Here is a 26503-nt window from a genome sequence, read left to right as displayed (position 1 = left end):
TGTGAAAACAGCACAGGAAACGAGTTTCTCTGCTTTGTCATCTTGTGGTTTTCTGATTCTTGGTGTCCTGCCAGCTGAACTCCAGCATCCCCAGCTCTCTCGTGTTCTCTCTATGGCTGGCAGAGCCCAGAGGGGCTTCCCACAGGTGACAGAGGGACCGGGTTCTTCCTGTCCAGCCTGGCCTTTCTCCGCCAGCACACCTTGTCATTAGCCGACCAGCGGCCCTTGTCCCTTCTGGTGCCTCTCTGCTTGGATTTCTCTTTTCTCTTTTCCATTCTCCTCCCAGGACCCCCTCAGTCCATCAGCTTGGCCTGTCCAGTCAGGCTAAGTTCAGTTGCTTCTCCTCCATGGAACTTTTGGATCTGATACAAACCAAGTCCAGTGGTTTTTGCCCACTGTTAAAGCACGTGAGTGTTAGTAACAACATTTCAGTGTTGTGAGAGACATCCCATTCCTTGCAGCACCCCAAAATACTGAGGTTCTAAGTTTGACTGGGACATGTCCTTTGGGATAAAGATCTGCTTGCTGGAGTTAAAAAACTCTGTCTCTTAGTTGTATTTCAGACACCAGGCAACCCAGTAACCCCTTAGCAAAGGCTCCAAGTTGCTAGTCTTACCTAAGAACGTTAAGTATCTGTTTCTGTCAAAGCAACAGCAGTGTTTAGCATCAAAGGCAAACCACAGGAGTCAGGGCAGTGGAGCGGACCCGGGAGCCCACACCTGCCCCTGGATACAGCACCGTTCAGCAGTTTCTTGGGCCATTTTCCACCTCTCCAAGGTTATGCTCCTCATGTTTCTGAGGTTTCCAAGTTAGCATTGTCCAGAAGCTGTGTCCTATGAAGCACAAAGATATCCCTCTCTGCCGCCACTGCCACCACATTCCCCCTCCTTGACCTCACTGCCCTGAGAGCATGAGGCTAATTCTGTCATCAAGATGCGTAAACAGGGGTCTAGGCTATGTTTATTCTTTATTTCTACTGATGAATTATTAATTTTAACTTCAGGGTTCTATTAAACAATCAGCACTTGACAGGAAAAATATCACAAAAAGTGAAGTATTGCATTTTTAATATTCATTGAGTGTTCATTAAAAAAAGCATAGAAATTTTCAACATTGGCTGGTTTTTGGTGTACAAAGTCTAAAAAAGAACATCAGAAATAAATTTCCATACTAACTACCTGAAAATACTAATAGCACTCTACCAAAAGAATCTTTCCTTTAATTATTGCCCCTAAGGCATCTGCACACACGACAACAGCCCGGTCCACACACCCATATCGCTTACGCTGACAGCGCGTGTCTTTTGCTTTCCTGGACTTTTTGTAGGACGTACCTGACATCTCAGTGGTCCTGCTGTTCTCATTATATTACAGTGTGTAGTTAACAGAAGCATAAAATATCACCCAAATATTATTAATGTGTGTCGTGCATGTAGAATAGATATCAACATTTTCACCTCAGCTGTGTACTTGCTGACAAAACCTAAAGATGACATCAGAAATAAAAACCCATGTGAACTGTAAACGCAAAGGTCTACCACAGAAATAAGCCTTGCTCTAAATGTCACACCCCAGGCCGTCCTCTCACATGGCGAGTGCATGTCCATACCCAAGCATCGCACTGGAGCACATACATCTTCCTGTCCTTTCTTCCAGGGCACAGTTGATATCTTTTCTGTTCTCCTGTTGTCGTCATAGGTCCCTGTGGTGCTGCACCTGCCTGTCCACTGGTCAGCTCTCCCATGTGCTCCACAGCCTTTTGTGTGGATCCCTGAGCAGAAACATCTTGTTTTTCCTCTGCTGTGAATGAGCTCTTAGGAGCTGCAGTCCCAGTCCTCTAAGAAAATCTCTCTGTGATATTTTACACGTGCTGTTTTCTTGGGAAACTATCAAACAATTTATGCCACACATGTTTAGGATTGAGGAAACACAGCCATTGGCCAGTGCTTTGTGTTTCAAGTGACATCACAGCTGCTGCATAACTCAGCAACATGCACTCCACATTCGGTTTTGTTGTTGAAAGTCTCCATCTCAGGCATCTGTTTTGTTAAGTTTTCCCTGTCAGGATTTCTATTATGGTGGAATGCAGACATCAGCAATTTCAGTTTGGTTTTTTATGCTATATACAAGACCAATGTCATATGTTTCTGAAATTCCAAGATTTTGCTATACTACTCACTGTTTTGAAATTGGAACATTTCTTTTGGAATTCTGCTTTGTTCCTGAGCACAGTCCTACACTGGTCAAGTTGTGCTCTGTTAGCAAATGTAACATAATTGGAAACAGGAAACTCAATTGTCTACTGTCACATTCCAGTTAGTTTGGAAGATGGAAGCAGCAAGTCTGTTCACATCATTAGGTTCATTACCATACAAATAAAAGCTTGATGGCTGAGTTGCAAGATAAATGCCTAAATTAAAAGAAAGATAAGGCTTTCATGTACCAGAGCATAAAGTTTTATGCCATATTTTGAACCATCACTTTTCCATAAGTCTGTCACATTCCTGCAACTACTATGAGAAATCCCTGCTAAGTACACCAGACCTATGAGTGCTTCTAGTTCTTCTAATAAGGTGTCATCATAAATACATTTTTATTGTGGCTATTGGGGCATACAGAATGTTTTACTTGTATTTCAGTCTTTGTGTATTTTATAACATCCTGTAGCATTTCACCTGTTACCATTTCTGACATTAAACAGCAGTGCTGGCATTCAGTTCAATAATATTTCACCCCTCCCAAAACCTTCACTCTATTTTTGGACCTAGTTCTAACATTGCATCATTCCATTTGGTTGCATGACCATTTTGAAACATTTCAACTAGTCAAAGATGTACTCACAGTGCTGTTTTCTTCATCATCTGGATCTGGAGGTCTGGATTCCCTGTGTATCTGTGTCAGGTGATTCTCAGTCTATTCCACAGTCACAGGAACTTTGGCTTACATGGCCAATGTCAAAGTCAGCATCATCATACACCTACACCATTCTTCTGTTATGAAGGCATGTATTTTGCCATAATAGATCATCTTCATCATCCACACATGAGTAACCTGATTCACTTTTGACCTCCTCCAAAACTGGCAAATGTGGTTTTTCATGTTCATTTCATTTTACTGAAATGGGCTACTTCTACTAGAAAAATCAAAATAAAACTTTAAAAAAACAAACAAACAAACCCTGGAGTGATATGGGTATATTGGACCCTCTGTGACGCTTGGATAAATATATGCAAAACTAGTTAGCAGGAGCAGAGAGGTGGATCTAAATCTCACTTTGACAGTTTTTCACATATGTACACACCATAGTCATACCAAGTGGGTAAACACATAGATTGTTTCCTGTGTCCCTCAGAGAAAGGTATCAAGATGTATGGCCAGTTATGATAATGTTAAAGTATAAATCTACAGTAGAAGAGTAAAAGGTGGGTCCACTGGACTTGGGCTTATGTCCCAGGGGTTACACAGTGGCTACATCAAAACTGACTTTGAAGAGTTGTCCCGCTCAGGCCATGAGGGGTGATTGCTCTTTTCCTCACCAATGGCTTGCTCTCATTCCCTTGGATTTTGTATATCTACCCTCGGTTCATCCCCGAACTTTCTAACCACACCATGAAACAGCTCCTGGTATTGGACCCACACTTTGTCTGTCCATTCCCACCCCATTACCATGGCAAGTGGTCCCCCTTCTTTGCTGCAAGTTGGCATTTGTCCCCCAATGAAGCTGGTTGGCCCTTTCATCTGCCCCAGCTTCTCCTGGTCCATTTGCCCTGCGTGTGTTGGGCTCCATCTCCAGGGATGTCCAAGCAGCCACCAGCTAAGTCGTTACTACTTTGCATGCCTAAAAATGCATTCATTCTATTCTCCTGTGCTTGTGGTTTGGATAAATTTTAGTTTGGACATAATGGTTTTTTCAGAGATCTGAAAACACTGTTGCCTGTAGTTCCTAAGGCTGCTTTTGAGAGGTTTGACAGTCCTCAGACGCCCAGCTCCTCGCGTGTGATTTATTCTTTCCTTCTGGACATTTAAAAATTGTCCCTTGATTTCCAGTGACCTAAAGTTCCTTGATGTTTCTCAATCTCTGTGTTGGTTTTCCTGCTTACATCTTATTGAGCATCTGACAATTAAAATCTCAACTCTTCCTCTTTGGTTCCAGGAAATACCTCAGTAGGATTTCTTCCCCCATCAACATTCCCTGTTGCTCTTCTAAGTCTCCTGCCCTTTGGATGTTAGAGCTACTGATCAGATCCTCTGATTTTTGAAATCTATCTTCTCCTGGTCTCCAAACTGAGTGTATCATTTAGCTTTACAATTTCTCTTAATTTTTGTTGCATATTCAGGGAGGGTTTTAGAAAAATGTATTTCTGTTTCCTGTTTCATTCCTTATTTGTTTTGAGTTGCTGGATTTCATGAGCATTACTTTGCTCCAGTGTCTGAGGACTTTTGTCATTCATAGCCTGGACATGATGGCTTCTCATGATGGGCCGGCCTCTGGACAGCTTTGTTTCATTATGAATTAGTGAAAACCAGACCATCTTGCCAGGGCTAAGTCAATCTCTCAGTCAGAGGAGAGAAAGAAACAGACAGAGACAGAGACAGAGACAGGAGCAGGGGCAGGTAAGGGGGAGGGGGAGGGGCAGAGACAGAGTCACAGACAGGGAGAAACATGCTGGCCAAGGAAAGAGGTCAGGAACCAGCAGATTTACTTGATTTCTTCTGCTTTCTGTCCCTTACACATCCCTTTCCCCAGTGCTCTCCATCCTAAGTGTCTCTGACTCAGTCCCCCTCCCTGTCTGGACACCCTGCTGTTCCACGGTGTAAGTGCAAAGGCCCTGGGGCCTGCACTCCGCCTCCCGTGCTGTCTTGGGGTTCAGTGCCACCTTCAGTCCTGAGGTCTCCTTGGCCTCTCAGGTGCAAATCCGTTGCTTTCGCTGGGCTCCTGATCATGTAGCTCAGTTTTCAGGTCCTAAGCCGCTGCAACAGTTAGCACCTGACATCTGCTTTCTATCTTGAAAGTTTTTCTTGTCATCTTTCTTTTGCTCTCCTTGAAGTTTTACACCTTGTTCTTATTCTTTTTTTTTTTTTTTCACTTTTTTCTTTCTTTTTTCTATCGGTACCGGGGATCGAACTCATGACCACCTGCTTGCAAGGCAGGTGCTTATGCCACTGAGCTAAATCCCCAGCCCCTTGTTCTTATTCTTTTATTACCATTTTGTTGAGGCTTTGGGAAGAGTGTGTACAGAGCCGTACAAGTGATCTCCAAGTGATGCGGGCCCTTCTGTGCATTTTCTTTGCAGCGGCAGACAGCTACCCCGTGTTCCCTACATACTCGCAGGAGCTCGTCAGGTGAGTTCTCCTTTATAAATGTCTCTGTTGATTCATTCACCTAAAGCATTATTGATTTAAATGGCCTACATTTTCTATACTAATTACATTTTACCTGTTTTTTACAGCACTGAGGACAGAACCCAGGACCATGCAAATGCCAGGCAAGTGCTTTACCGCTGAACCTGCGGGACCCGTCACAGGACGTGGGCATCACAGGACATGGATCTTTGCTTCTCTCACAATACCTTTCTTAAATGTTGTCTTCAGGAAGTATGGAAAGTATGGAATTATCGCTATTGAATTTATTTATTTATTTATTTGTTTATTTTTTTTATCTTTTTCGTTTTTATCGGTACCAGGGATCGAACTCACGACTGCCTGCTTGCAAGGCAGGCGCTTATGCCGCTGAGCTAAATCCCCAGCCCCTCGCTATTGAATTTAAATTGAATGTAACTCCCTGAGCTGGTCTATGATTTTATAATTTTATTTTGGAAGAAGAAAATAGCTTGTGAAACTCCCAAGCAGTCTGGGAGCAGATACGGTTCTGCTGGAAAGCAGTGACAGTGAGGCTGAAGCTGTGGCACACCCGGGGAGACCATGACCATGCAGCCACCATGCCCGCCTGACCAGGATGTGGGTCTGGAGTCTCGGGTGGGGTCTGTGCACTGACTTCCCGGGCCCTTCCATCCGGCTTCTTCCCTTGGTCCAGCGGGGGCTGGGCTGAGTGGCAGTGAGATCTGAGACAGCTCCTGACTCAGCACACACTTCTTGCCTGGCCCCATGCCAGTGAAGTCAGGCAGCTGAGTGCCAAACAGGGTGGCAGGATTGTGAGACGATGATGCCCAACCTGTTAGGGGGCCACCAGGCGGCCCCCGAACGGGCCAATGCAGTCAGAACGCTTACCCAGCCTGGCACAAAGGCGACCTGGCATGCATACCGCCCGGTGTGTGGACTCTCACCTCTGTGAGACGGGGAGGTGCCTGGAACAGCAGCTCGCCTTCCACATGTGGTCTTGTTCACTGCAGCACAGGAAGGCCCAGGACAGCCTTGGCTACTGAGTAGGCTGGGTCAGAAGAGCACCCCACAGCCAGTCTCCTACACCCAGCCGAGGACATGGGAGCTCAGAATCAGGCTGGATTTCTGGTGTTCAGCCTCTGAGCAGAGCCCGTGGGTGGCACTCAGTTAGGCTGGCACAGCTGTATATCAGTGTCACCCTGCCCCAAGGAGAGTCCCATCGGACTGTGACTCGTGGGCCTGTGAATTCCGATGCTCGCCCCTCATTCATTCTGAGGTAGAGCTCAGAATAGAGAATTCACACCGAGGTCCTTCAGAGGCCAGCTGGGGAGACACTGTCCCTTGCCTCGAGGCCTTCCGACACTGTGGGGGAGAACTTGGCCATGCACTGGAAGAACGGGGCTGGCTGGGGGAGCGCATTCTGGGGTGCAGCCGTGGGACTGGAATCCAAAAGACACAACACGACTCCGGCAGAGTCTGCCTGATGCACAGAACGTAATCAAGGGGCCTCAGTGATGTTCAGTAACTGCAGGAAACTCACATTTATGCCCACTGCCTGGGGCATCACCCATGACCCACAGTAGGCTGTGTGCAGGTGGCAGCCACAGCACAGGCACTTTACTCACAGATTTCACGTGCGTTCACGACTCATGTCCTGTGCCAGACATTGCGCCCTGGCACTGGACACACAGCCCAGACCTCAGGAGATTCTCACTGTAGAGAAAGATTGTTTTCAAGGGGACAGTGAGGGAGGCAGGTTGAACCCAGTGCCATGGGGCACCAGGGCAGGGGCGCCATCTACCAGAGGAGGCTTTGTGGTTGGAACCCACAGGGCAAGCGTTGGGATTGTGGCTAAGGATGAGTCCAAGGAATGCTAAGACTGAATCACATTCAAAATGAGCCACATTAAACAGACACTTCTTCCCTGTGGCTTTTTTTTCTAGGTTTCCTTTAGAACCAATTCACCTATCTCTGGATCCCTTTCAAATGCCATGCAGTGTTTTCCTGGGCCATGCCAGTTTACCACCATGTTGCATAACTACTGTGGTAGAAGGAGGAAAGGGGAAAGCATCTCCCCAAGGCCTGGAGGACTAGTGGGGGCCTGTGAGGCCCAGCCTCACAGGAGGCTGTTATGGTTTGCATTCAGATGGCCCCCGAGCCAAATGTAATCATGGACGCAGCTGAGCCTGGCATTTGTGATTGGTTCATTGTCTGGCACTGGGATTGGTGCTATGAGTACTGCCCCACCAGGCGTGGAGCCAGCATACAGTGTTATGGAGGGGAAGAAGACGTGTCTCTCTCTTTTCTTGGCAGTTCATGCTTGCTGTTTGTGGCTGCCATGAACAGCTGCCCCTCAGCTGTGTCATTTTGCCTTGGAGCCAATTGAGTATGGACTGAAACCTCCAACCTATAAGAAATTAACCTTCCCTTCCCTAATTTTGGGTGTCAAGTATTTTGTCTCAACAACAAGAGAGAAGAATAATTAAGACAGAGGTGATGCAAGGTGGTCCCTACAGGCAGACTAGAAGCTCAGCTGAGGATAGGGAAGCAGGCCTTCTAGGCAGAGGGAAGAGCTCGTGCAGAAGTGTGGAGATAGGAGGAGCAGGCTGCCCACAGCACAGCCCTCAGGAAGACCCTTCAACATCCTGAATCACAAATGCCGGGGCAACTGGAACAGGAGTATGTGGAGCTGCTGCACAAAGCCAAGGGCAGAGACAGAGAGGAGGGCTGGTTGCCAGACAACCAAGGGAAGAAAAGGAGACAGTCAAAGCTCAGAAAGCTAAGTACCCCTGGTTCCAAGATTCACAGTGGAGCTGCAACTGCTGTCTGGATCAGCTTCTCACCACCGTGACCGAATACCTGTGATGCACAGCTTAGCTGACATCAGCTCATGATTCCCGCACTTTCAATCCATGGTCAGCTGAATTCAGTGCAAATGTGGAATAGTGGAGGCAAGTCACCAGAGTGAGAGGGAAAGAGCCAGAGAGGAAGGGGCCAGGGGCCAGATAGAGTCCCCAAGGTCACACCCCCATGGCCCACCCAGACACACCCACCGCGTGCTTTACTAATCCCTTGGGCATGTCCAGAGCAGTCAAGTTGACAACTGGGATGACCCATCCCTGCAGACAGTGCCAAACCCTGGATGGTATCTTGCTTTGTCCTATACAGTCCCACGATAAAGTTAAATTTATAAATTAAATGCAGTTGGGGCTGGGGATTTAGCTTAGCGGCATAAGCGCCTGCCTTGCAAGTGTGTGGTCGTGAGTTTGATCCCCAGTACCAATAAAAAAAGAAAAAGACAAAAAAAATAATTAAATGCAGTAGGAGATTAATAACCAAAATAGAACAGTTATGGCAGTATACTACCGCTCTGTCTACCTCTCAAAACCTCCCTTGGTTGGTATTCACCTTTCTCAGGACTGAGATAGTACAGTGCCTACACGGTGAGACCAAGAAAGGTGAGTGACCCAGGCCTTCTAACGGGACACGGGCCACTCGGAAAAGGGTAGATGGGCAAGGGCGCCATCTACCAGAGGAGGTTTTGTAGTTGGAACCCACAGGTTCCAGAGGTGGCATGGCAGCTGGCCCGGGCAGCACGGGTTCTGGGGAAGAGGGGGTGATTCTCCTGCCAGGCAGACAGGGCCTCCCCACACCGTGTGCAATTTAAGACTTGCAAACAGTTTATTTCTGAAACTTCCCACTTACTATTTTTGTATTGTGGCTCACCACTGGTTAGTAAAACTGCAGAAAGCAAAACTGGGTCCACGGGCCTGACTACTGAAAATTATTCCAAAGATAACACCTTTCTGTACACAGTAAAATCCAGATGGATATACAAAGCTTGGAAATTTAAAAGAATTTAGCAGACATGCCAGGTACAAGATGAATATTTTTAAATCAGCTATGTTTCTATTCACTCATGAGCAACCAACAGAAAAGGAAAATTTTTAAACAAGAAAATATAACAAGGGGCTGGGGATTTAGCTCAGCGGCATAAGCGCCTGCCTTGCAAGTGTGTAATAGTGAGTTCAATCCCTGGTACTGGTAAAAATACAAATGCAAAGAAAAAAAAAAAAAGAAAATGTAACAAAGATGTGTAATATGTCTATACGAAAACCACAACATATCTTTAAGAAAAATTTTTAAAGACTTAAATGGGAATAGAGAAAAATAGTCTGAGGAAAAGTCAGTATTATTAGAATTTGCTCCTAACTAAAAGATCTCTGCAGGTTTGCTTTCTCTGGGAAACTTGTGAGCAGGATGGGAAGTGTGTCCAGAAGCGCAGAGGACCTAGACCAGCAAGGCGGCCTCACAGGGGTGCCACTCCCGGTGTGGAAGGTCCTGTGCCAGAGGGCCACAGCTGCGTCGCCCCAGCACGGTGTCCCTAAAGCCCATGGACAGCTGGAGCCAGGGTGGTCAGCGGCGTTGCCTGCGTGGTGGCTGCAAAATGGGACAGGGACACAGCTACTGGGCGGCTACCAGTGTCCTCTACGAAGAGTGTCCTGTGCAGAGTACCTTCGCTGGTCCCCAGGCTGACCAAGCCGAGAGGGGGAGTCTGTAGATGGAAAAGCAGCCCTGCGCTGGGGACAGAGGGACGGAGGGACGAGACTGGACGCCCAACAGAGCCAGGTGTGTTTGGGCCTCTGTTGCTCCTGAGGGGGACGACACTTCTCTGAGCAGGCGGGGTTTCCCTGCAGAGGCACAGTAACCTGGAAGCGGGAGAGTCCAAGCTGGAAGATGCTGGGACGCTGCCTGGACTTCAGAGACAAAGGACAAGGATTCTCAGAGGCAGGTGAGGACTCCAGCCACGACGTGGATCTCCACAGCGATTCTGTGGGACGCCTGCCACGACTCTGTGCACCGCCTCCCACTACGCCTGCACAGGTTCTGCGCTTCTTCCCCAGGGCGGGAAAGCGCTGTGCAGAGTCCAGCTGATTTGCTCAGCTCTCACAGGTTTGACACAGGCCAGCCGGCACCAGGCCTGTCATGTGTCCAAGTCAAGACACCAAGGCGTGGTCTGACAGAGGCGAGGCCCAGCCGGACACCCGGGGACTGACCACTGCTCGGCTTCCATGCAGGTGGGGTCGCCGCTCCCACGAGAGCGCTTCCTTTACTTCCTCTTCCCGGCCCCTGGGACCAGGCGCTGAGCTGGTCTCCGCTCTGCCTCTGCCAGGCGCTGCCTCGTTTGCAGCTGGCTTTCCCTACCGGCCTTGCACCTCAGTCTTTATGTGGGTTCGACCCAAATCTCTCTCTCTCCACCCGAGTTTCTCAATCACACACCCAGAGGTCACTGTGGCCTGTCTGCCCCATTGTCACCGCGTCTGCTGTTAAACTCCTGTTTCACTTGGGTTTCTGCTCACAGCGCAGCAGGTCTCCTGGACGTTAGGAGAGTTCTCGGCCCCTTGGTCCTGGCCTCTCCCTTGGCCAGGTGCCTGGCGGCATGGATCTTCTGACCTCCTGGCCGCTGCTCCCCCTCTGCCCACTCTATTTTCTCCTGCCCGAATGACCGAATTTGATGCTGTGACACCTTCGCTAAGCGACCTCGTAGAGTGCTTCCCAGCAAAACTCTTGCTCACACACTGATTTTGTGATTTATTTGCCTTTTTCGGGGGTGTGGATGGCCGTTGCCCAATACATCATGCTTATTGAATCAGTCCCAAGTTAAATCTGAGTCTGCTTAAATCAAGACTCTGCCCTGCCCTCCCTCTTCTCATCAAACCCCAACCCCTCCCACCGTTCCGGTAGCTGTCGGCTTCCTCTTGGGCAGCCCCCGCGCACGCCACCCTCCTTCCCATGCGATGCGGCTCGGGCGTCTCCTCCCTATTCCAGGCCCAAACCCCAAGCGCCTCTTGTCCCTGGCTTCAGCACAGAACCCCTGTGTCTCAGCCCCAGCCTCTCCTGCTCGCTGCCAGAGAGACATCTGTGGATTACTGCGTTCCCCGAATGTCTAGGTGGACCCCATGGCATTTTTTCTGTGTGCAATATAGAAAGCCACTCTGTTCACTCATCCCAGTATTTATCTTACTTTCCCGGTGGGGCCATAAGCTCTCCTGTTCAGTTTAAAATTATGCCTTCATTTTTTTGGACTCATAACATCCGTGATAACATTCAATAGAGTCTCATTATTGGCTGAAGTTACAAACACATGGATTTTTGTGCACCTCCTGAATTCAGCTGTTCATCTGAATGACAGTGAACCCCAGTCACTGTTCCCTTATTTTAAAGGCTCTGTCCTCTACTGAATTGAAATAGACTCCCAAAGGCCTAAAGACAGTCTGCTTTGTATCTTCAAGCCTACTAATGTTCTACCTTTTAGGGTAATATTTTTAATTATTCTGGAAGAAAGAGAAGAAAGGGTCCGAAGGCCAGCAGTTTGAAACTGAACAGGACACCCTTGGGAGGAGAAGGGTCACAGGTCAGCTCAAACAGACCAAAAACAACGGGGGGCGACTACACCGGGTGTTTCCTCGTGAGACTGCGCTGACAGCTCCCTTCCTCTTGGTCATTGTTGTCTGTTAAGTGACAGCGGAGGGTACAGCGGACTCGGCTGGGAGACAGAATGCAGCCTTTCATTCGGGCCCTGCGCCCCAGGCCAAGCTTTGGTCTTCAGCTGGGGCTCCGAGTCAGTGCTGGCAATGATTAATTTATCTTCACCAGGTTTCAGGTTTCAATTTAAGCGTGACTGGAAGAGCAATAACACATTTGAAAGCCGTTAGTCTTAAAATTAGGTGTCTACAACTGTTATTTAAGGAGACCCCAACTGCAGTAACACATTTGGATCGGGCCCACTAAGTGCAAAATTGAGTTAAGTATTCACCGTAAGATACCTGTAGTTCACCTCTAAGAATTGACTCAAAGATGTTGTTCTAACTCCAGGATGCTCCAGAGAGCTAGAAACTGAAACTAGAGGACAGACATAAGGTGTCCAACAGTGGATGTCTGTCTATCTAAGATATCACGCGTCTGAAGAGAATCACCAGGTCTAGGTTGTGTTTTGTTTATACAGGGTTGAGAACATCTCTTTAGAAAATTTCAGTGAAAACGCCTGGAAATACAGTTATCTAAGAGATAACTGTCTTATAGTTGTTTGTTTGTTTGTTTTTGGTACCGAGGATCAAACTCACAACCCTCACGCTTGCCAAGCAGGCACTTGTGCCACTGAGCTAAACCGCCAGCTCTGTTTTACAGTTCTAACCTAATACTTTAGAATAAAGTTGATAAGGTCAGGGGTTCTCCTTTTGGGACACAGTTCATTTTTTATTTGTTGAGACAGGAACTTCCTGTGTATTTCAGGCCAGCCTAGCACTCACTCTGAAGTCCAGGCTGACCCTGAACTCGTGGCTGTCCTCCTGCCTCAGCCTCCCAAGTGCAGGGATTACAGTCATGTGCCCCACCCTCTGCTCTAGGATATAGTAACATTAGCAAAGGGAAAGAGAACTACAGGCAAGAGTAGTGGAAAAAAACTATTTTTCCTCTCTACAAAAAAAAAGCCAGATTCTGTGTGACAAACAAATCTCAATTCTGATGGTTTTATTTTCTCTTCATAACAGGAAGGAAAAAGATAATTTTACTAAAATTTGACATAAAAGTTCAAGAAAAGTTTTATTATAGAATGAGACTATTTACAAATATAATGGTTTGCTTAAAGTTCTTTTTCAGTGTTGTCCATGAAAGGTAGATGCCTTAAACCTTTATATTTTTATAATACACATATGGGGGCACATTTACCATTATCACTGAATGATCATTTGGTCATATTTTCTCTTATGTGATTTGTGTTGACAGTGGTGGGATGAATACGTTGGATCTACTTAAGAGAAATGCATTAGGTTAGGATTAGGGTTAGGACTAGAGTTAGGGTTAATGGGTACAGGTTAGAGGTTACAGGTTAGGGGTTGAAGGTTAGAGGCCAGGGGTTAGGGGTTGGAGGATAAAGGCTGGGGTTAGGGGTTAGGGGTTGGAGGTTAGAGGCTAGGGGTTAGGGGTTAGGGGTTGGAGGTTAGAGGCTAGGGGTTAGGGGTTGGAGGTTAGAGGCTAGGGGTTAGGGGTTAGGGGTTGGAGGTTAGAGGCTAGGGGTTAGGGGTTGGAGGTTAGAGGCTAGGGGTTAGAGATTAGGGATTGGAGGTTAGCAGTAAGAGTTTGAGGTTAGGGTTAGGGGTTAGAGTTTTGGAAATGCATGTTGTCAGGTCCATTTATTGGAGATGTGAGTTAGAGCTTCCCGCCAGCCCTTGTCCCTGGACTGGGTGCCACCTGAGCAGTGCACTTGGATAAACATTTCTCGAAGGCTCCATTGCACACCACCCATGTCTGCTTTCTATCTCATTTTCAGGCCATCCAAAGTGATCTCATTTGATGATTACTACAAAACCTGGTGTAGAATAGCGACGTCGAAAACCATGGAAGACCACAGAAGGCCATGTAAGGTGACCCAGCCTTCTCCTGTGTCCTCTCGCCATCTATGGGTCCCCTCTTTATTCTCAGCTTGTCTTATTTCCAGTGCACATCTGCTCTGTCAAAGCGGTAGACTTCTCCGTGGGCACCTTACAATCTTCATCCCACAGCTGTTAACTTAGTTCCTCTGTGGAGTACTGGGCTACAGTCTGATTAAAAGCCAGAGGAAGGGTAGGCAACTGAGGAAATAAAAGATGAAGCTCTTAGACCTACAGGGTTTACTTAACCCCCTTCACCCTGCAAGAAATCTTCCCAGCAGGAGGGACCCTTTCAATTCTAGGCACGATCCCCCTCTGAGCCCGCAGATGCATTAAGCAGAATTCAACCAGAGGCCCTGAGCCCGAGGGCTGTGCAATCCTCTTCATAAGTGGAAGGATCAGTCATTACCATCACATGTCAGGACCCAAAAAGACAGAAGGAGAGCCAGGCACCTTCCTGGTCCCTTGCCTGGCCCCTCAGGTTACTGTTCCTTTAATTCAGATCAGAGTAGGTCATCTGGTCTACCTGCATGCTCTGTGTCCCTTTCCTGTTCTGGGACGCCTTCTGACCTTCCTCGCGTCAGCTCATTGGCTTTGCTCTCCTTGATTTAAATGACACCACATGGCCGCAATTTCTCTTCTTTCTCCCTGACACCTCTGCCCTTTCCTCCACGATGACTTCTCCCAGCCCCCTCACCCCAATCTCTCTGGAGCTCCCCGCACTGTGCCTTCTTCAGCCTAGCTCTACCAACGCACTTCCCCGTGCACACCCCATGCCTCACCTATGGGTGACAGCGGCTCGTCCTGTCTGAGACACGGCAAAGCAGTTTGTCCTTCGGTCCCCCGAGCCACCATTTCTCCCTTCAGTTCCTGTCCTGCCCAGAGACCGTCACTGTTTCTCACTGCTTTCTCATTTTCTTGTCTAAGCCAGACATGTTTTCTGTACCTGGCTGCTCTGTCCTACAGTGCTGCAAAAGCGGCCGCTCCAGCCTGGGCATCACAGTCATGGCACAACTGCTGCATGTGGCGGTGCCTGCTGTCACCCAGCACCAGGGGCTGAGGAGGGTCAGGGTTCAAGGCTAAGCCAGCAACCTAGGATGTCTGCTCAAAAGAAAAAAGGATGGCTCAGTGCGGAATTCATGCCCGGCTGAGTGGGGCTCTGAGTTCAGTTGTCAGCACAGAGAAAGCGAGAAAGAAAAAAGAAAAGGAGAGAAAAGAAAAGAAAGAGAAAGACAGAAGGAAGGAAGGAAGGAAGGAAGGAAGGAAGGAAGGAAGGAAGGAAGGAAGGAAGGAAGGGGACAGTAATATCTAGGTTTAGGCCCCCAATGAGGCAAAAGGTTCACAAATAAAAGCACAGGTGAGAGAAGTGACCTTGAAGAATCCACATGTTCTTTCGGGAAGTTGGTTGTTTGTGGTTTATGCTCACAAGTCACTACCCTCACTCAGAGATGGATGATCAAAAACACTTCAGGTGTTTTGGAGTCACAGATTTTAGAAACACTGCCAACATCAAAAATGTAATCATCTCAGACCCCGGGGTCCACCAATGTTTAGTCAAAGGTATGTGGCTGGGGGCTGGCTGTCCACTCGGGCACTGCTATGGAGGGGCCCAGGGCTGGCAGCAAGGCGCACGGGGACCCTGACTGCAGGGTGCGGGGCTCACACAGTGACCCACACACTCCAGGGTGCCACTCAGGGTAAGGTCCTCTAACCAAGACACAAGCCGGTTGGTACAGGACGGTGGTTTTTGGAGTAGCATGCAAGCATCCAGGACGCCTGGCAACGCCAGAGTGGGAAGAGGAGCAGAGGCACAGCCCAGAGCCTGAGGAAGCTGGGAGCGCCTCTCCCGAAAGGAAGAACTAAAAATGGGAGGAAAGAATCACGCTCAAGGATGCCAGTTTCTTCCTCCTAAGATTCTGACCCCCAGATCTTCAAGTGTATGGCTCCCAGTATAGAACTCACCCCTCTTTGTAAAGCTGACAGCTAATAGAGGTCACGGCCAGTCTGGGGACCTCCAGACGTTTCGAATCCAGCACCTGGTGCCACATTGCACAAGCTCCCTGCCTCTTCCTCCCCCACAGGACTGGGTAAGAGCGGTTCAGGTTCTTTCAGAACCAGCCAGCGCCTCATCACAAAGAGAACTTTCCGTGCGCTGCTGCTGGCCGTTTGGTCTGTGGGGAGTCAGCTGGGTTTGGCCCAGCGCTACCTTTTCAGTGGCCTAATTTCCTGGCAATAACAAAGACGAAGCTGGTAGATTATAGAATGCTTCTTCAAAGACTCAGAAGCAGAAGGAACACTTCCAGGAACTTCATTTTCTACACTTAACTTCTTATCACTGGGAAGATTGTTAAACCCTTGTGCGTATTTTTAAGCACTGTCTCTTATGAGTAGAGAACAGTTATATTTTGATTTTGTATATTAATTGTTTTCCATAACTTTGTGCCCCAAGTCTACCTCAGTATCGTGATAATGCTAATTTACTCTTGCATAATCTAATTTATGAGGTCCGCGTACCCACACCTGTCTGTAACTGTCTCACTCTGTCATTCTTTTACTCATTTAACATTTACCGTGCAGCATGGTACCCCACCCCAGGAGCAAGGCAGCGTTAATATCATCGCCCTGTCTTACGGACAAGAAAGCCAAGACCAGGAGAACTAAGTAACTCACGAAGGTCACACGTGGGCAGGAGATCACCATGTTGGCAAAGAAGCTCAGTTGCGGAACCAGATTAGCAGGGCTCGATCCTGACCCTGCCACTCTCCAGCTGTGCTGGCACCCGCTCTGCGTCCCAGTTCCCTGCCTAAAAATGAGAACCATCAAGGTGGCGCACACCTCATGGGCCAAAGCGTGTACAGCATGTAGCAAGCACTGAATGAGAACCTGAGGTTGGGCCTGGCACCGGGTCTCTGTCCCAATGTCCCGCCTGCTTGCCATCAAGTGACCTTGAGGCAGGTCCTGTGTGTGTGTGTGTGTGTGTGTGTGTGTGTGTGTGTGTGTAGCTCCACTTTGGAGTTCATCACTGCAGGCAACTGCATGGGGAAACGACCCACGCTTGGGGCCAGGGATTTAGCTCAGCAGCACAAGTGTCGGCCTGGCAAGCACAAGGTCCTGAGTTTGATTCCTGGTACAGACCAATAGCTGGCTGTGGGCAGCAGCTCTCTAATGACAACATGTGACCCCACAGGAAATGCCCAGATTCCAGGAGGAGGATTCCTTCAGCCCGGCATGCTCCTGCCCCACTGTGCAGGCTCCCCAGTGTCCATTTACTGTCACCAGGACAAACCCAACAGCCCTGCACATGGGGGTCCTCGATCCTACCCAGAGACCTCCACCCCTTGACTAGGAGCTGGCAACAAAGCAGTGTCCCCTGCGTGCATCTATGTGTCAGAGGGGGCACTCTCTGTCCCTGTGCAGTGGCTCTCAGCCACCAGGAACATCTGGACCAACCCAGCAGGGAAGCAGGAGGCAGCTGACAGCTGTCTGAGGCCACTGTAGGGAGGGACCAGGTGGGGGAAGATAGTGTCCAGCTGTCAGACCAGCAGCTCCAGCCTATTGGCCACTGATGTGCCACGTCCAGCTAACGGGGCCCAGGGTCCTGCACTCTCAGGACAGGGTGCCCAGCAGGAAGGGTGACGTGCAGCTCTGCTTCTGTGCCTGTGGGCCTCAGGGTGCACTGTAAGGAAGCTGAACAGCAGGATGGAGAGCTGGGCTCAGCCCCGGACATCCAGGAGAACCACAGCAGAACCCAGAGCGGGAGCAAGCAGCCCGCAGCCCCAGGAGGAATCAGCATCAGAAGGCTGTGTTTTCAACTCGGAGCTTCAGATAGAGTCTCCTGCCCCTCTCCTTGGTCTGTGGCCCCAAGCAGCATTGCATGGAGCACATCTCATGTGCATCACTGACAGTGCCCTGGGGACAAGAAGATGCCCAGAGTGGGCGGAGGGCACAGGGCACCTGTAATCCCACAGCCAGGAGGCTGAAGTCCAGGCCAGCCTGACATATGCAATGAGATTGTGTCTGAAAAAAAATCAACAAAACAAGAAAAGAGAGAAAGAAAGAAAGAAAAGAAAGAAAGAAAGAAAGAAAGAAAGAAAGAAAGAAAGACAGACACAGAAAGAAAGAAAGAAAGAAAGAAAGAAAGAAAGAAAGAAAGAAAAAGAAACAAAGAAAAGAAGGAAGATAAGTACTGTGATGATCTTTTTGAAACATTTCCAGGCAGGTGATAGGAGGAGGATGAGTGGGAAAATCTCAGAGATAAAATACGGGAAATATTAAATAGAAATCTGCAGGCGATGCGAGGCCCTTCCACCTCGTGGGGGGCTTCAGGGGAGCAAGGAGAAGAATGAGTCACTGATGGGCACTCGTGGGACCATCAGGAAAGATGGCCATGTCATCGGGGCTGCAGCAGACATTAGAGCTGCCTGCCAGCTGTATATATTTAAATGTAAAATGTAGGAAAGGCAATTTCAAAAAATTAGGGAGAAGTAGGAATTATGCTTGAACAGGAGCCTCCAAAGGAAATAGCATTTGAGAGAGATTAAATTTTAAGTTTTGGCCACGCGCTGTGAAGATCGCCAAGGAGCAGACATTCCTCAGCGGCTCCGGCCCCGCTCACCTGTCACCCGGTCCTGGGTGGCGGTCACCTCATGAGTGCCCGGGAGCCAGTGACAGCGGTGGTGATGTTGTCGTCAGAGACACCAGAAGCAGGCAAAGAGCTCCCAGCCTGGGCTCTGGGGACCCTCACTCGCTGCTAGCAGAATGGAAGAGAGTCACGGAAACCCCGCACACACAGCGAGCGTCAGCAGAGCCCGAGGGACCCGCGAGTGGTGGTGCTTATCTGTGTGCAGGGCAGGAAAAGAAACAAAAGAGACAGGAACATTGTGCTGAAAACCATGCAGTTTAATAGAACAGATTGCTTTAAGTGGGTTTTCCCTTATCAGTGGCAAATGTCACCAGGTTAAAAGGAGAATGGAACACCGGAGAGCAGGATGCTCCAGAGGGGAAGGACTAGGAGAGGGCCTGGCTGCACTGGCAGACCAGCTGCAAACTCAGAACAAGGACGAGCAATCGACAGGTCAGGGATCTGTGAATTTATAATTGATAGGTCGGGGATTTGTGAATTGATAGTTTGGTCTGATCACATTTCCTGTGAGAATTACCAGTGCTTTAAGCACCGTGGGTTTTCAGTAAACTGGATGTGAACTTGATGGATGATAGAAGGCTTACAATCAATCACAGACTAGGAGACAGTGACGTAAAGCGATTCCCAAGGCTCCGCATGTGGATTGGAGCTGACTGATGGTGCACAGGAAAGGACGCAGGGATCCACCTGTGTCTTCGTAGCTCCAGCCAAGTCAAGATCCCGAGCCAGGTCTGGGTGTGTGTTGTGTGTGTGCATGCATGTGTGTGTGTGCGTGTGTGTGTGTGTGTGTGTGCAAGTGTGTGGTTGTGGTGTGTTTCATGGGATGCACCCAGGGCCGCACACATGCTAAGAATGCTCTCTGCCACCGAGTGACACCCCAACCCTGGCCATGAATTGTAGCAGAAACATGAATAAGAAAAGACTGACTTGGGAAAACGGTGTCCTAAGCAAAAGTGGGAGGCTGGAGGGCTTTTCCGAGAGCTGCCCGCAGGCAGTAGGGGCTCTGCCTCTCAGGAAGGGCGTCTGGACAGCGGGCTCCCGTCCACTGTGCTCACGTCACCTCCAAGACACAAAAGCGAATGTCGGTGTGGGCAAAGCAGCTCCCAAGTCACAATCTCCCTACTCAAACAGCAGCGAGCGTTTCACCGCCATGGCGAACGGGTGGAACCTGGGATTTCTGCACAGCATAATGCCTTGAACTGTAGACTGCGACCAACTTAGTGCGAAGCGAGTTATTTTCCGCGTGTAATTACCTCTCTTTTTAATGCTCTAATTTCAGTACTTGAAGACCCAGACGTCACTGGACAGTATTCTAAATGGAAGGCGAAAGATCTACGATGCTCTAAGGAATGGAAGTCAAAGTAAGGAATTCCAAGTGTCCTGAAAGTATTTGCCTGTTAACCTGAAATGTCTGTTTTCCCGCCTTCTCCTGTTACCCTGGGCCAGAAGAAGCCCTTGGCCGTAACCGTCCATGCCCTCCCCGGGCACAGAACAATCACGGGACAGGACCTCTTCCTCTTTCCTGCTGACCCAGGGGGATCTGCTCGCTGCCCTCAGCAAAGAGAACACGCGGGCCGTGAGATCTCGACACCGCTTCACTGACACTGACCCGTCACTGTCACCACCTCTGACTCTGAGAGAATGCTTACCTGTCACAGTTGGCTTCTTGATCTTCACAGAGCGCACCAGGAGGAAGTCTGCAGTCAAAGTGCAAAGCTAAATCAGGACGCCCTTTAGAGGGCCATGTGAAGGAAGGGACCTGGACGCTCACGTGGTCTCCTTGTGGGAGAACAAAGATCCGTGGCCCTGCGGCCCTGACGGGGGTCTCTGGCCCACGTCCCCGCAGGCAGTAGGGGCTCCGCCTCTCAGGAGAGGGCGTCTGGACAGCGGGCTCCCGTCCACTGTGCTCACGTCACCTCCAAGACCCAAAATCGAAGCCAAAGGAACAAAAGATGGTGTTTTTTTTCCATTTACTTCGCATATCTCACTTTCCAGCTGACTTTCCGTTCTCAGTGTGCCCTCCCTTCCTAACAGAAACCGGGACCCTACAGCAACAGCGGGGATTTCCAGGGTGCGTGGCAGACGGAGCGCTCACCCCCGGCAGCCAGACGCCACTCTGCAGCGTCTCCTGCAACAGTTTCCCCTCGGGTCTGGGTGGGAGAAGCTTTTGCACTCAATATTTTCTGCCTTCAGGATAAATTATAGGCAAAAGAAAAGTTTTTATTAAGGGAAATTTGAAGGAGTACAAGCATTTTTTTTTCCCTTGAAGGCACGTTTCGAGTTTCTTTTGGAGCTGAAGAAACCTTCTTAGACGCGGTTATTTTTGCTGTAACAGGGCTTCCTTTCTGATTTCCTCTGACAGCACTGTGTCAGTCCCCTTGTGTGATCACCGATTCCTTATGTAACACCAGCATCCCACAGAATCCACGATTTAGAAAAGGCCTGGCCACATCACTTCCAACCCACCCAGTCCCTTCTGCAGATGGCGAAGGGAACTGGGGGCCAAGCGGGCACAAGGACATTTTCTCAAATGCAGTTCCCTGGAGTTGGGGTTCAGGTCATCACGTGCCCGGTGACCCTGTCATGCCAGCGGGCTCACACCTTCTGCCATCTGGTGGCCACTCAGAAGCCCTGGGATGGAACAGCGTTTGTTTCTTGTAAATGGTGCAGTTCATTAGGAAGAAAAGGACAGCAGAGCCCAGGACTCCTTACGTTGCTCTGCGTTTTCCTGTGGCATAAATTTCTCCGTAGGTAAGTACGCAGCAGTGTAACTGAAAACCCTGAAGAGCAGTGAAATTCATGTTCGGATATTGCTCGGAAACCCACGCTCAACAAAGTGCACGCACTGTGACGGAGTGGACTGCAGACTCCGCGGGGCCAGAGACATCCGGCACCTCTGTGGCACTGGGGTCTGTGTGTCCGGGGCGCTGCCATGTGCATCTCTGGGTCCAATACGTTCTCTGACACCTCCTGCTTAACAACAGAAACACAAGAGTGCAAGCGGAGGACGTTTTCCTCGCGCAGTGGCAGTGAAAGGACCCTCCTGCCCCCTCCACCTGCTGACCCGGCCAGTGTCCCTCCTGCCTGCACCGACCATGCCCACTCAATGCACCTGTCACTTCCTATCATTGTCACCGAGGACCTGAGCACCTCCTCCCGCTGTGCCTCAGCCTGGGAACCTCCCAACAGGATCCTGGGTGGAAGAGGCGGGACAGGCACCGGGGACAGGCGCTGGACCCGTCTGAACACTGGCCCTGCACACCCAGCTCCCCGGTCTTTTTGCGTCTCCTCCAACTAATGTGTTACACAGCAGGGCTCCACCTGAAGCCACCGGGACAGTTAAATGAATTTGTCTTCAGAAAGGGTGTCAAACCTGCTGGCACCCAGCGGGAGGATTCGCTGCTGTCCACAGTTTTCAGCCTAGGCTCTGGTTGGGTTTGCATGGGGAGCAGGAGGGCAGGGAGTCTGGGGTGTCCTGGATAGACTCGCTCCTGGGCATCCTGGCAACAGCTTCACCTCCCTGCCAAGACACTGGGCTTGTGACTCTGGGACATAAGGTGTGACAGCAGGAGGCTGGCAGCCATGGCTGCCCCCCGAGGAGGCGGGATGGATGCTCAGCCTGCAGCTTCTGGGGGAAGAGCAGCCAGCGATGCAGTGTGGATGGGGGAGCTGTGCGGGGGACCCGATCACCAGGTCCCTGTCCCCCAATCCTCTGCTCCCTTCCCCTTCCTGCCGAATGCCACATAGGACCCAGCTCAGGGACTCTGAAACTGTCCCTGACACACGCATGGAGCCACAGTCCCTGTCAGTCACCCCACAGGGCCCGTCCTGTCCCTTCAGACCCCATCCTGCAGACAGCCCTCCTTGCTCCCCTTAACCCAGCCAGGGCACTTCTGTGCATAGTGCCTGGCGAGTCTCGGGCACTCAGTTAATGTTTGGTGGAAGATGCAGGCTGCCCTGCCTCCTCTTAGGAGTAAATATGAGAGCCGTTAATTTAGGAAAGAACAATATTTACCAATACACTCGTTATTAAAGTCCATTCTAAGGGAAAGATTGGGGTTCCATTTGAGGAGTTCTAGGGTGCAGTCATAAACAAGTATAGAGGCTAGTGTTTGGGTGAACCCCTGTAACCTCACGACTAGGAGGCCAAGGCAGGAAGACTGCAATCTGAAGCCCAGGCACGGGCATATTAAGAATATAGCAAATCCCTGTTTCAAAATAAGTAAATGAAAGGTTGAGGATGTGTAGCTCAGTGCAACGGCCCTGGGTTCAATCCCAGGGCATTAAAAAGAAGGAAAAAATAAAGACAGGCAGGCAGACAGACAGACAATATTCCCAGCCTCCTTTTTCAGGTGGAACTATAAACTCATATCGTGAATATTGTATGAAAATTGAATCCATGGGTGTTTACTTACTAGCAGCAGAAATGCACTGCCGTGTGATCAGCTCATCAGTCCTCACTAACCAGCTGTTGGCTTGGTGTTCCTTCCGAAGGCTCTTTCCTTTCCTGTTGCCTTTTCTCCTGCATATTTCTGCAAATGGTTTATTTCTGTTGAGACACAGGAAGGAATGTACATCCAGGCTCTACCAATAGTTCCTATTTTCTCTAGAAAAAGCATGGAAGATACAAAGTCGGCGTCTCAGTCACCTTCTCGTTGCTGGGACTCACCCCTTAAAGGAGGAGAGGGTTATCCCGGATCACGCTTTAGGAGAAGTCAGCTCATGGTCAGGAGGAAGGACCTGGGGGAGAGGAGCGGCTGGAGACCTGGTGGACAGGAAGCAGAAGAGAAGGGGAGAGCCGGAGGGAGAGAATGAGCCTCCAGCCACGCCCGGGTGGCCCTTCGCCTCCTAACCACACTCAGTTCTGGATCCGTTAGTGGAATCCACCGAGGAGCCCTCGCCTGTGAAGGTCCTACTCCTGAGCACACAGGCACGCTGGGGACGCTGCGTCCCCGCTTGGTCAGCCAGTAGTGAGTGCTGCTCTTCTGAGAGGTGTGCGTGTGCACGCATGAGCTCACCATGACTGGCCCGCAGGCTCAGCTTGGTGGTCAGCGTTATCCACTGGAAACGGATCCAGCCTGGTAAGGCGGACATTCACGGAGGCTTAGGAAAGACCACACTGCATAGAACACCGGTACAGGAAGTGACCAGACCTCTGTGTCACCTCTGTGTCAAGTCACATAACTTAGCCTTGCTTGTGGATGCAGCTTCAGGACACGGCTCCGCCTGGGAATGGTGGTGCTCTGGGAGGCTGAGGCAGGAGGAGCTCAAATTCAAGTCCAGCCTGAGCAATTTAGTGACTTGGCAAGACCCTGTCTCAAAATAGAAACTAAAAAGGACTGTGGCTGGATCTCAGGGGCGATAGACTCAGTTCCCAAAGAGTAGGACTTTACTGCCATCTTGTGGTTCAAGAGAAAATTAGCATTCGTGTGCAATGTGTACTTTTTTTTCTTTTTTTTTTTTTTTATTAACCAGAGTCTCTCTATGTAGTCCAGGCTAGCTTTGATCTATGTGGCCCAGGCTGGCCTAGAACTCACAGTGATCCTCCTGCCTCAGCCTCCTGAGTGCTGGAATGATAAATGTGTACCATTACGCTCAGTTTTGTGCATAATTTAAAATATAGATGGGAGGGGAGTATTGATGAAGAGAAGAATCCCTTTAAGAAATAATTTCTGCTGGGCCATTAGTTTGTGCAAGCTCAGGTGTTTTTAGGGCAGGGAGCTCAGTACCAAACCTCCAAACAGCTTCAATCCTCCCCTCACTTAAACCTGACCCTGGGGTACTCAGCCACCCCAGATTCCTGCCAGGAGCACTGGAGGAGGCTGAGACAGGAGGCTTGCCACAAATTCAAAGCCAGCCTGGGCTACACAGGGAGACTCCATCTCATACCTACACATGAGCCTCCTGTTGGTGACAGAGCTGACGTCCAGCGGAGGCTCCCTGATGATGCAGGCCTGCCCCTCACACCCTGAGGACCAGGCTGGCTGGGGCCAGGAGGAGGACAGGACGCCGAGGAGTCGTCATGGAGCCAACACAGGCAAGGCCATTCCCGGTTTCCGAGCTCCTTTCGGCTCAGCGAATCTCCAGCACATCTTTCTCACGCTTTCTTTCTCTTTGGTGCAGTAAACAAATCCAGCACTTCCAGCTTCTAGAAACGAATCCTCTGCTCCTTCTTGACCCCTCCCCCAGATGCCACAGTGTCCTCCCAGAATGCAGCCCTGAAACTTTAACCGGATTCCTAGCAGTCGTGCGGGATTGGACGGAAATTTGTAACACCATCCATGACTTAAGATTGGCTTCCTTTTTCCTTGCTCCTGGGAGAGACAAGTTTTGATGCAAGTCAAAAACAGATAGGAGTCAGGGCCTGGTGGTACATTTCTACAACCTGAGCACTCTGGGAGGCTGAGGCAGAAGGATGCAAGCTTGAGCCCAGCCTGGCTGCTTAGCAACTGAGCGAGACCTTGTCTTAAAAAATAAAAAGAGGGCTGGGAACACAGCTCAGTGCAAAGGCCCTGGGCTCATCCCCAGCATTGGGGGAGGGGGAGCTTTTTCCCTAGGAAAAGTGCTGCTTCAGTTCTACCACATTTTGAAAGTCTCTCTCCCCATCTCTCTCTTTCCTTCCAGCCCTTGCCTGTTCCCCTCATCCCTCCCCTCAGGCTGAGACCAGGAGGATAAGGAAGGGGGGCTGGCTCCTCCCCAGAGCCTCAGTGGACCTCCTTTCACCAGGAAGAAGACAAGACGGAAAGAAAGCCAGGACCGCTCAGCACAGGCCTCGGAGCTGGCTTCCAGCAGAGGCTTTAACACGGTTCAGACCCCCGAGCGCTCAGGGCCACCCTCTGAGAACAGGTCGAGATTTACGCTGCCACCAAAGTTCCGTCAGGACTTAAAATGAGCAAGCCCAGCTCTTCATCTCACCCTGCAGCTCACCGATGGGGACATTTTTACTTCACAGTCATTCAATTCATATTCCTTGAGGAACGTTTTTTGGGTTTAGATTTTGCATTTGTAGTTATGGAAAGACAAAAGTTGAATAGAAAAGAAAATAACAATACTGACATCATTTTTAAAGACAAAGGGGAAACGGTATAAATCAGGTTCCATCCTTTCCTACAGTCACATTTGCTCTGAGATAACAGGATCCTACGGGTTTTCTTGAACTCGAGGCTCACGGTTGCTGGGCATTGCTCCCACTGCTGGGTGGACGGACCCTATGACCAAAAGATGGTAAACTCCCCTCAAAAGGCTAGGCCGCACCGATAGAGGCCGTCCCAAACCCACAAAAGCTTGTAAGTGAGCCATAGAGCTCTCAGATTGAGTCCAAAGCCACGGAATCACTTGCCAAGACAACCAACAATGACTGCCAGAATACACAAAATTCTTCACACAACAACGTAAAATTTACAACTGTCTGTCTCCTATCCAAAATCACCAATCATCAAGTAAGCAAGAAACTTTGACCCAAAACCAGAAGAAAAAAATCAGCAGACACAAAAGAGATAAAAAATGATCGTGACGACAGAGTCACAGCAACGGACCTGAGACAGCCTGCAGCCAAAGGCAGTCAAAGGACACCTTGGGTCTCTAACTTCTCAAAAATCACGTTAAGTTACAGTAAGTAAGAGCATTGAGGAGAACAGCAGAATAAGTGTCCAAAGCAAGGGGGTATTGTGAGTGGGATTAGGGGCATATGTCTCTTCCTGAATTAAATTTTAAATATTTTAAACATTGGCTGTGTTTTTCAACCATACCATGAACATCCTACAAAATACATTCTGTTAGCTAAAGAAAAACACCACACGGTGAAGGACTAGGATATGCAAAAGCCTCGGGGTCAGGGGGAGGCAGAAGGAAATCCGGGTGTTGAAACTATTTTTTCCATGAAGGGCAAAAATTAGACACTGCAAGAAGCGGCCCAGGACTTGGAGAGTGCAGGGAGAGGAAATCTAGAAACAAGGATGGAGAGGGAAAAGCTGAGAACGAGAAGGTCTCTGGGAGCTGAGGGAGGCTTCCCAGGCACGAGTCCGCGTCACTCATGTCACAGAAGGGGGACAGAGGACACTGGGAAAAACAGTTATGACAGCAGAGCTTCCAGC

The 26503-nt window shown here is 49.6% G+C and overlaps 1 protein-coding gene across 8 annotated transcripts in view; it reads left to right on the top strand.

Moving 5' to 3' along the window:
- Ube2u (ubiquitin conjugating enzyme E2 U) overlaps nt 1-26503 on the top strand; it is a 53660-nt gene that overhangs the window by 18552 nt on the left and 8605 nt on the right. For 2 of the 8 annotated variants that reach the window (XM_023561285.2, XM_063259324.1), the window contains exons 6-9: nt 5294-5342; nt 5450-5485; nt 13669-13757; nt 19690-19771. In XM_023561285.2, the coding sequence (XP_023417053.1) occupies nt 5294-5342; nt 5450-5485; nt 13669-13757; nt 19690-19771 (256 nt within the window). Of the gene's footprint in view, nt 1-5293; nt 5343-5449; nt 5486-13668; nt 13763-19689; nt 19772-25034; nt 25836-26503 lie in introns of those variants that run through there. The other 6 variants (XM_003479121.5, XM_063259317.1, XM_063259350.1 and 3 more) reach the window with 4 other exon arrangements.

The sequence above is a fragment of the Cavia porcellus genome, unplaced genomic scaffold (assembly GCF_034190915.1).
Source record: "Cavia porcellus strain 051 isolate PalLab524CR breed Dunkin Hartley unplaced genomic scaffold, mCavPor4.1 scaffold_1, whole genome shotgun sequence".
In the NCBI taxonomy this organism is placed as follows: domain Eukaryota; kingdom Metazoa; phylum Chordata; class Mammalia; order Rodentia; family Caviidae; genus Cavia; species Cavia porcellus.
This window is presented reverse-complemented; position numbering and strand designations above follow the sequence as displayed.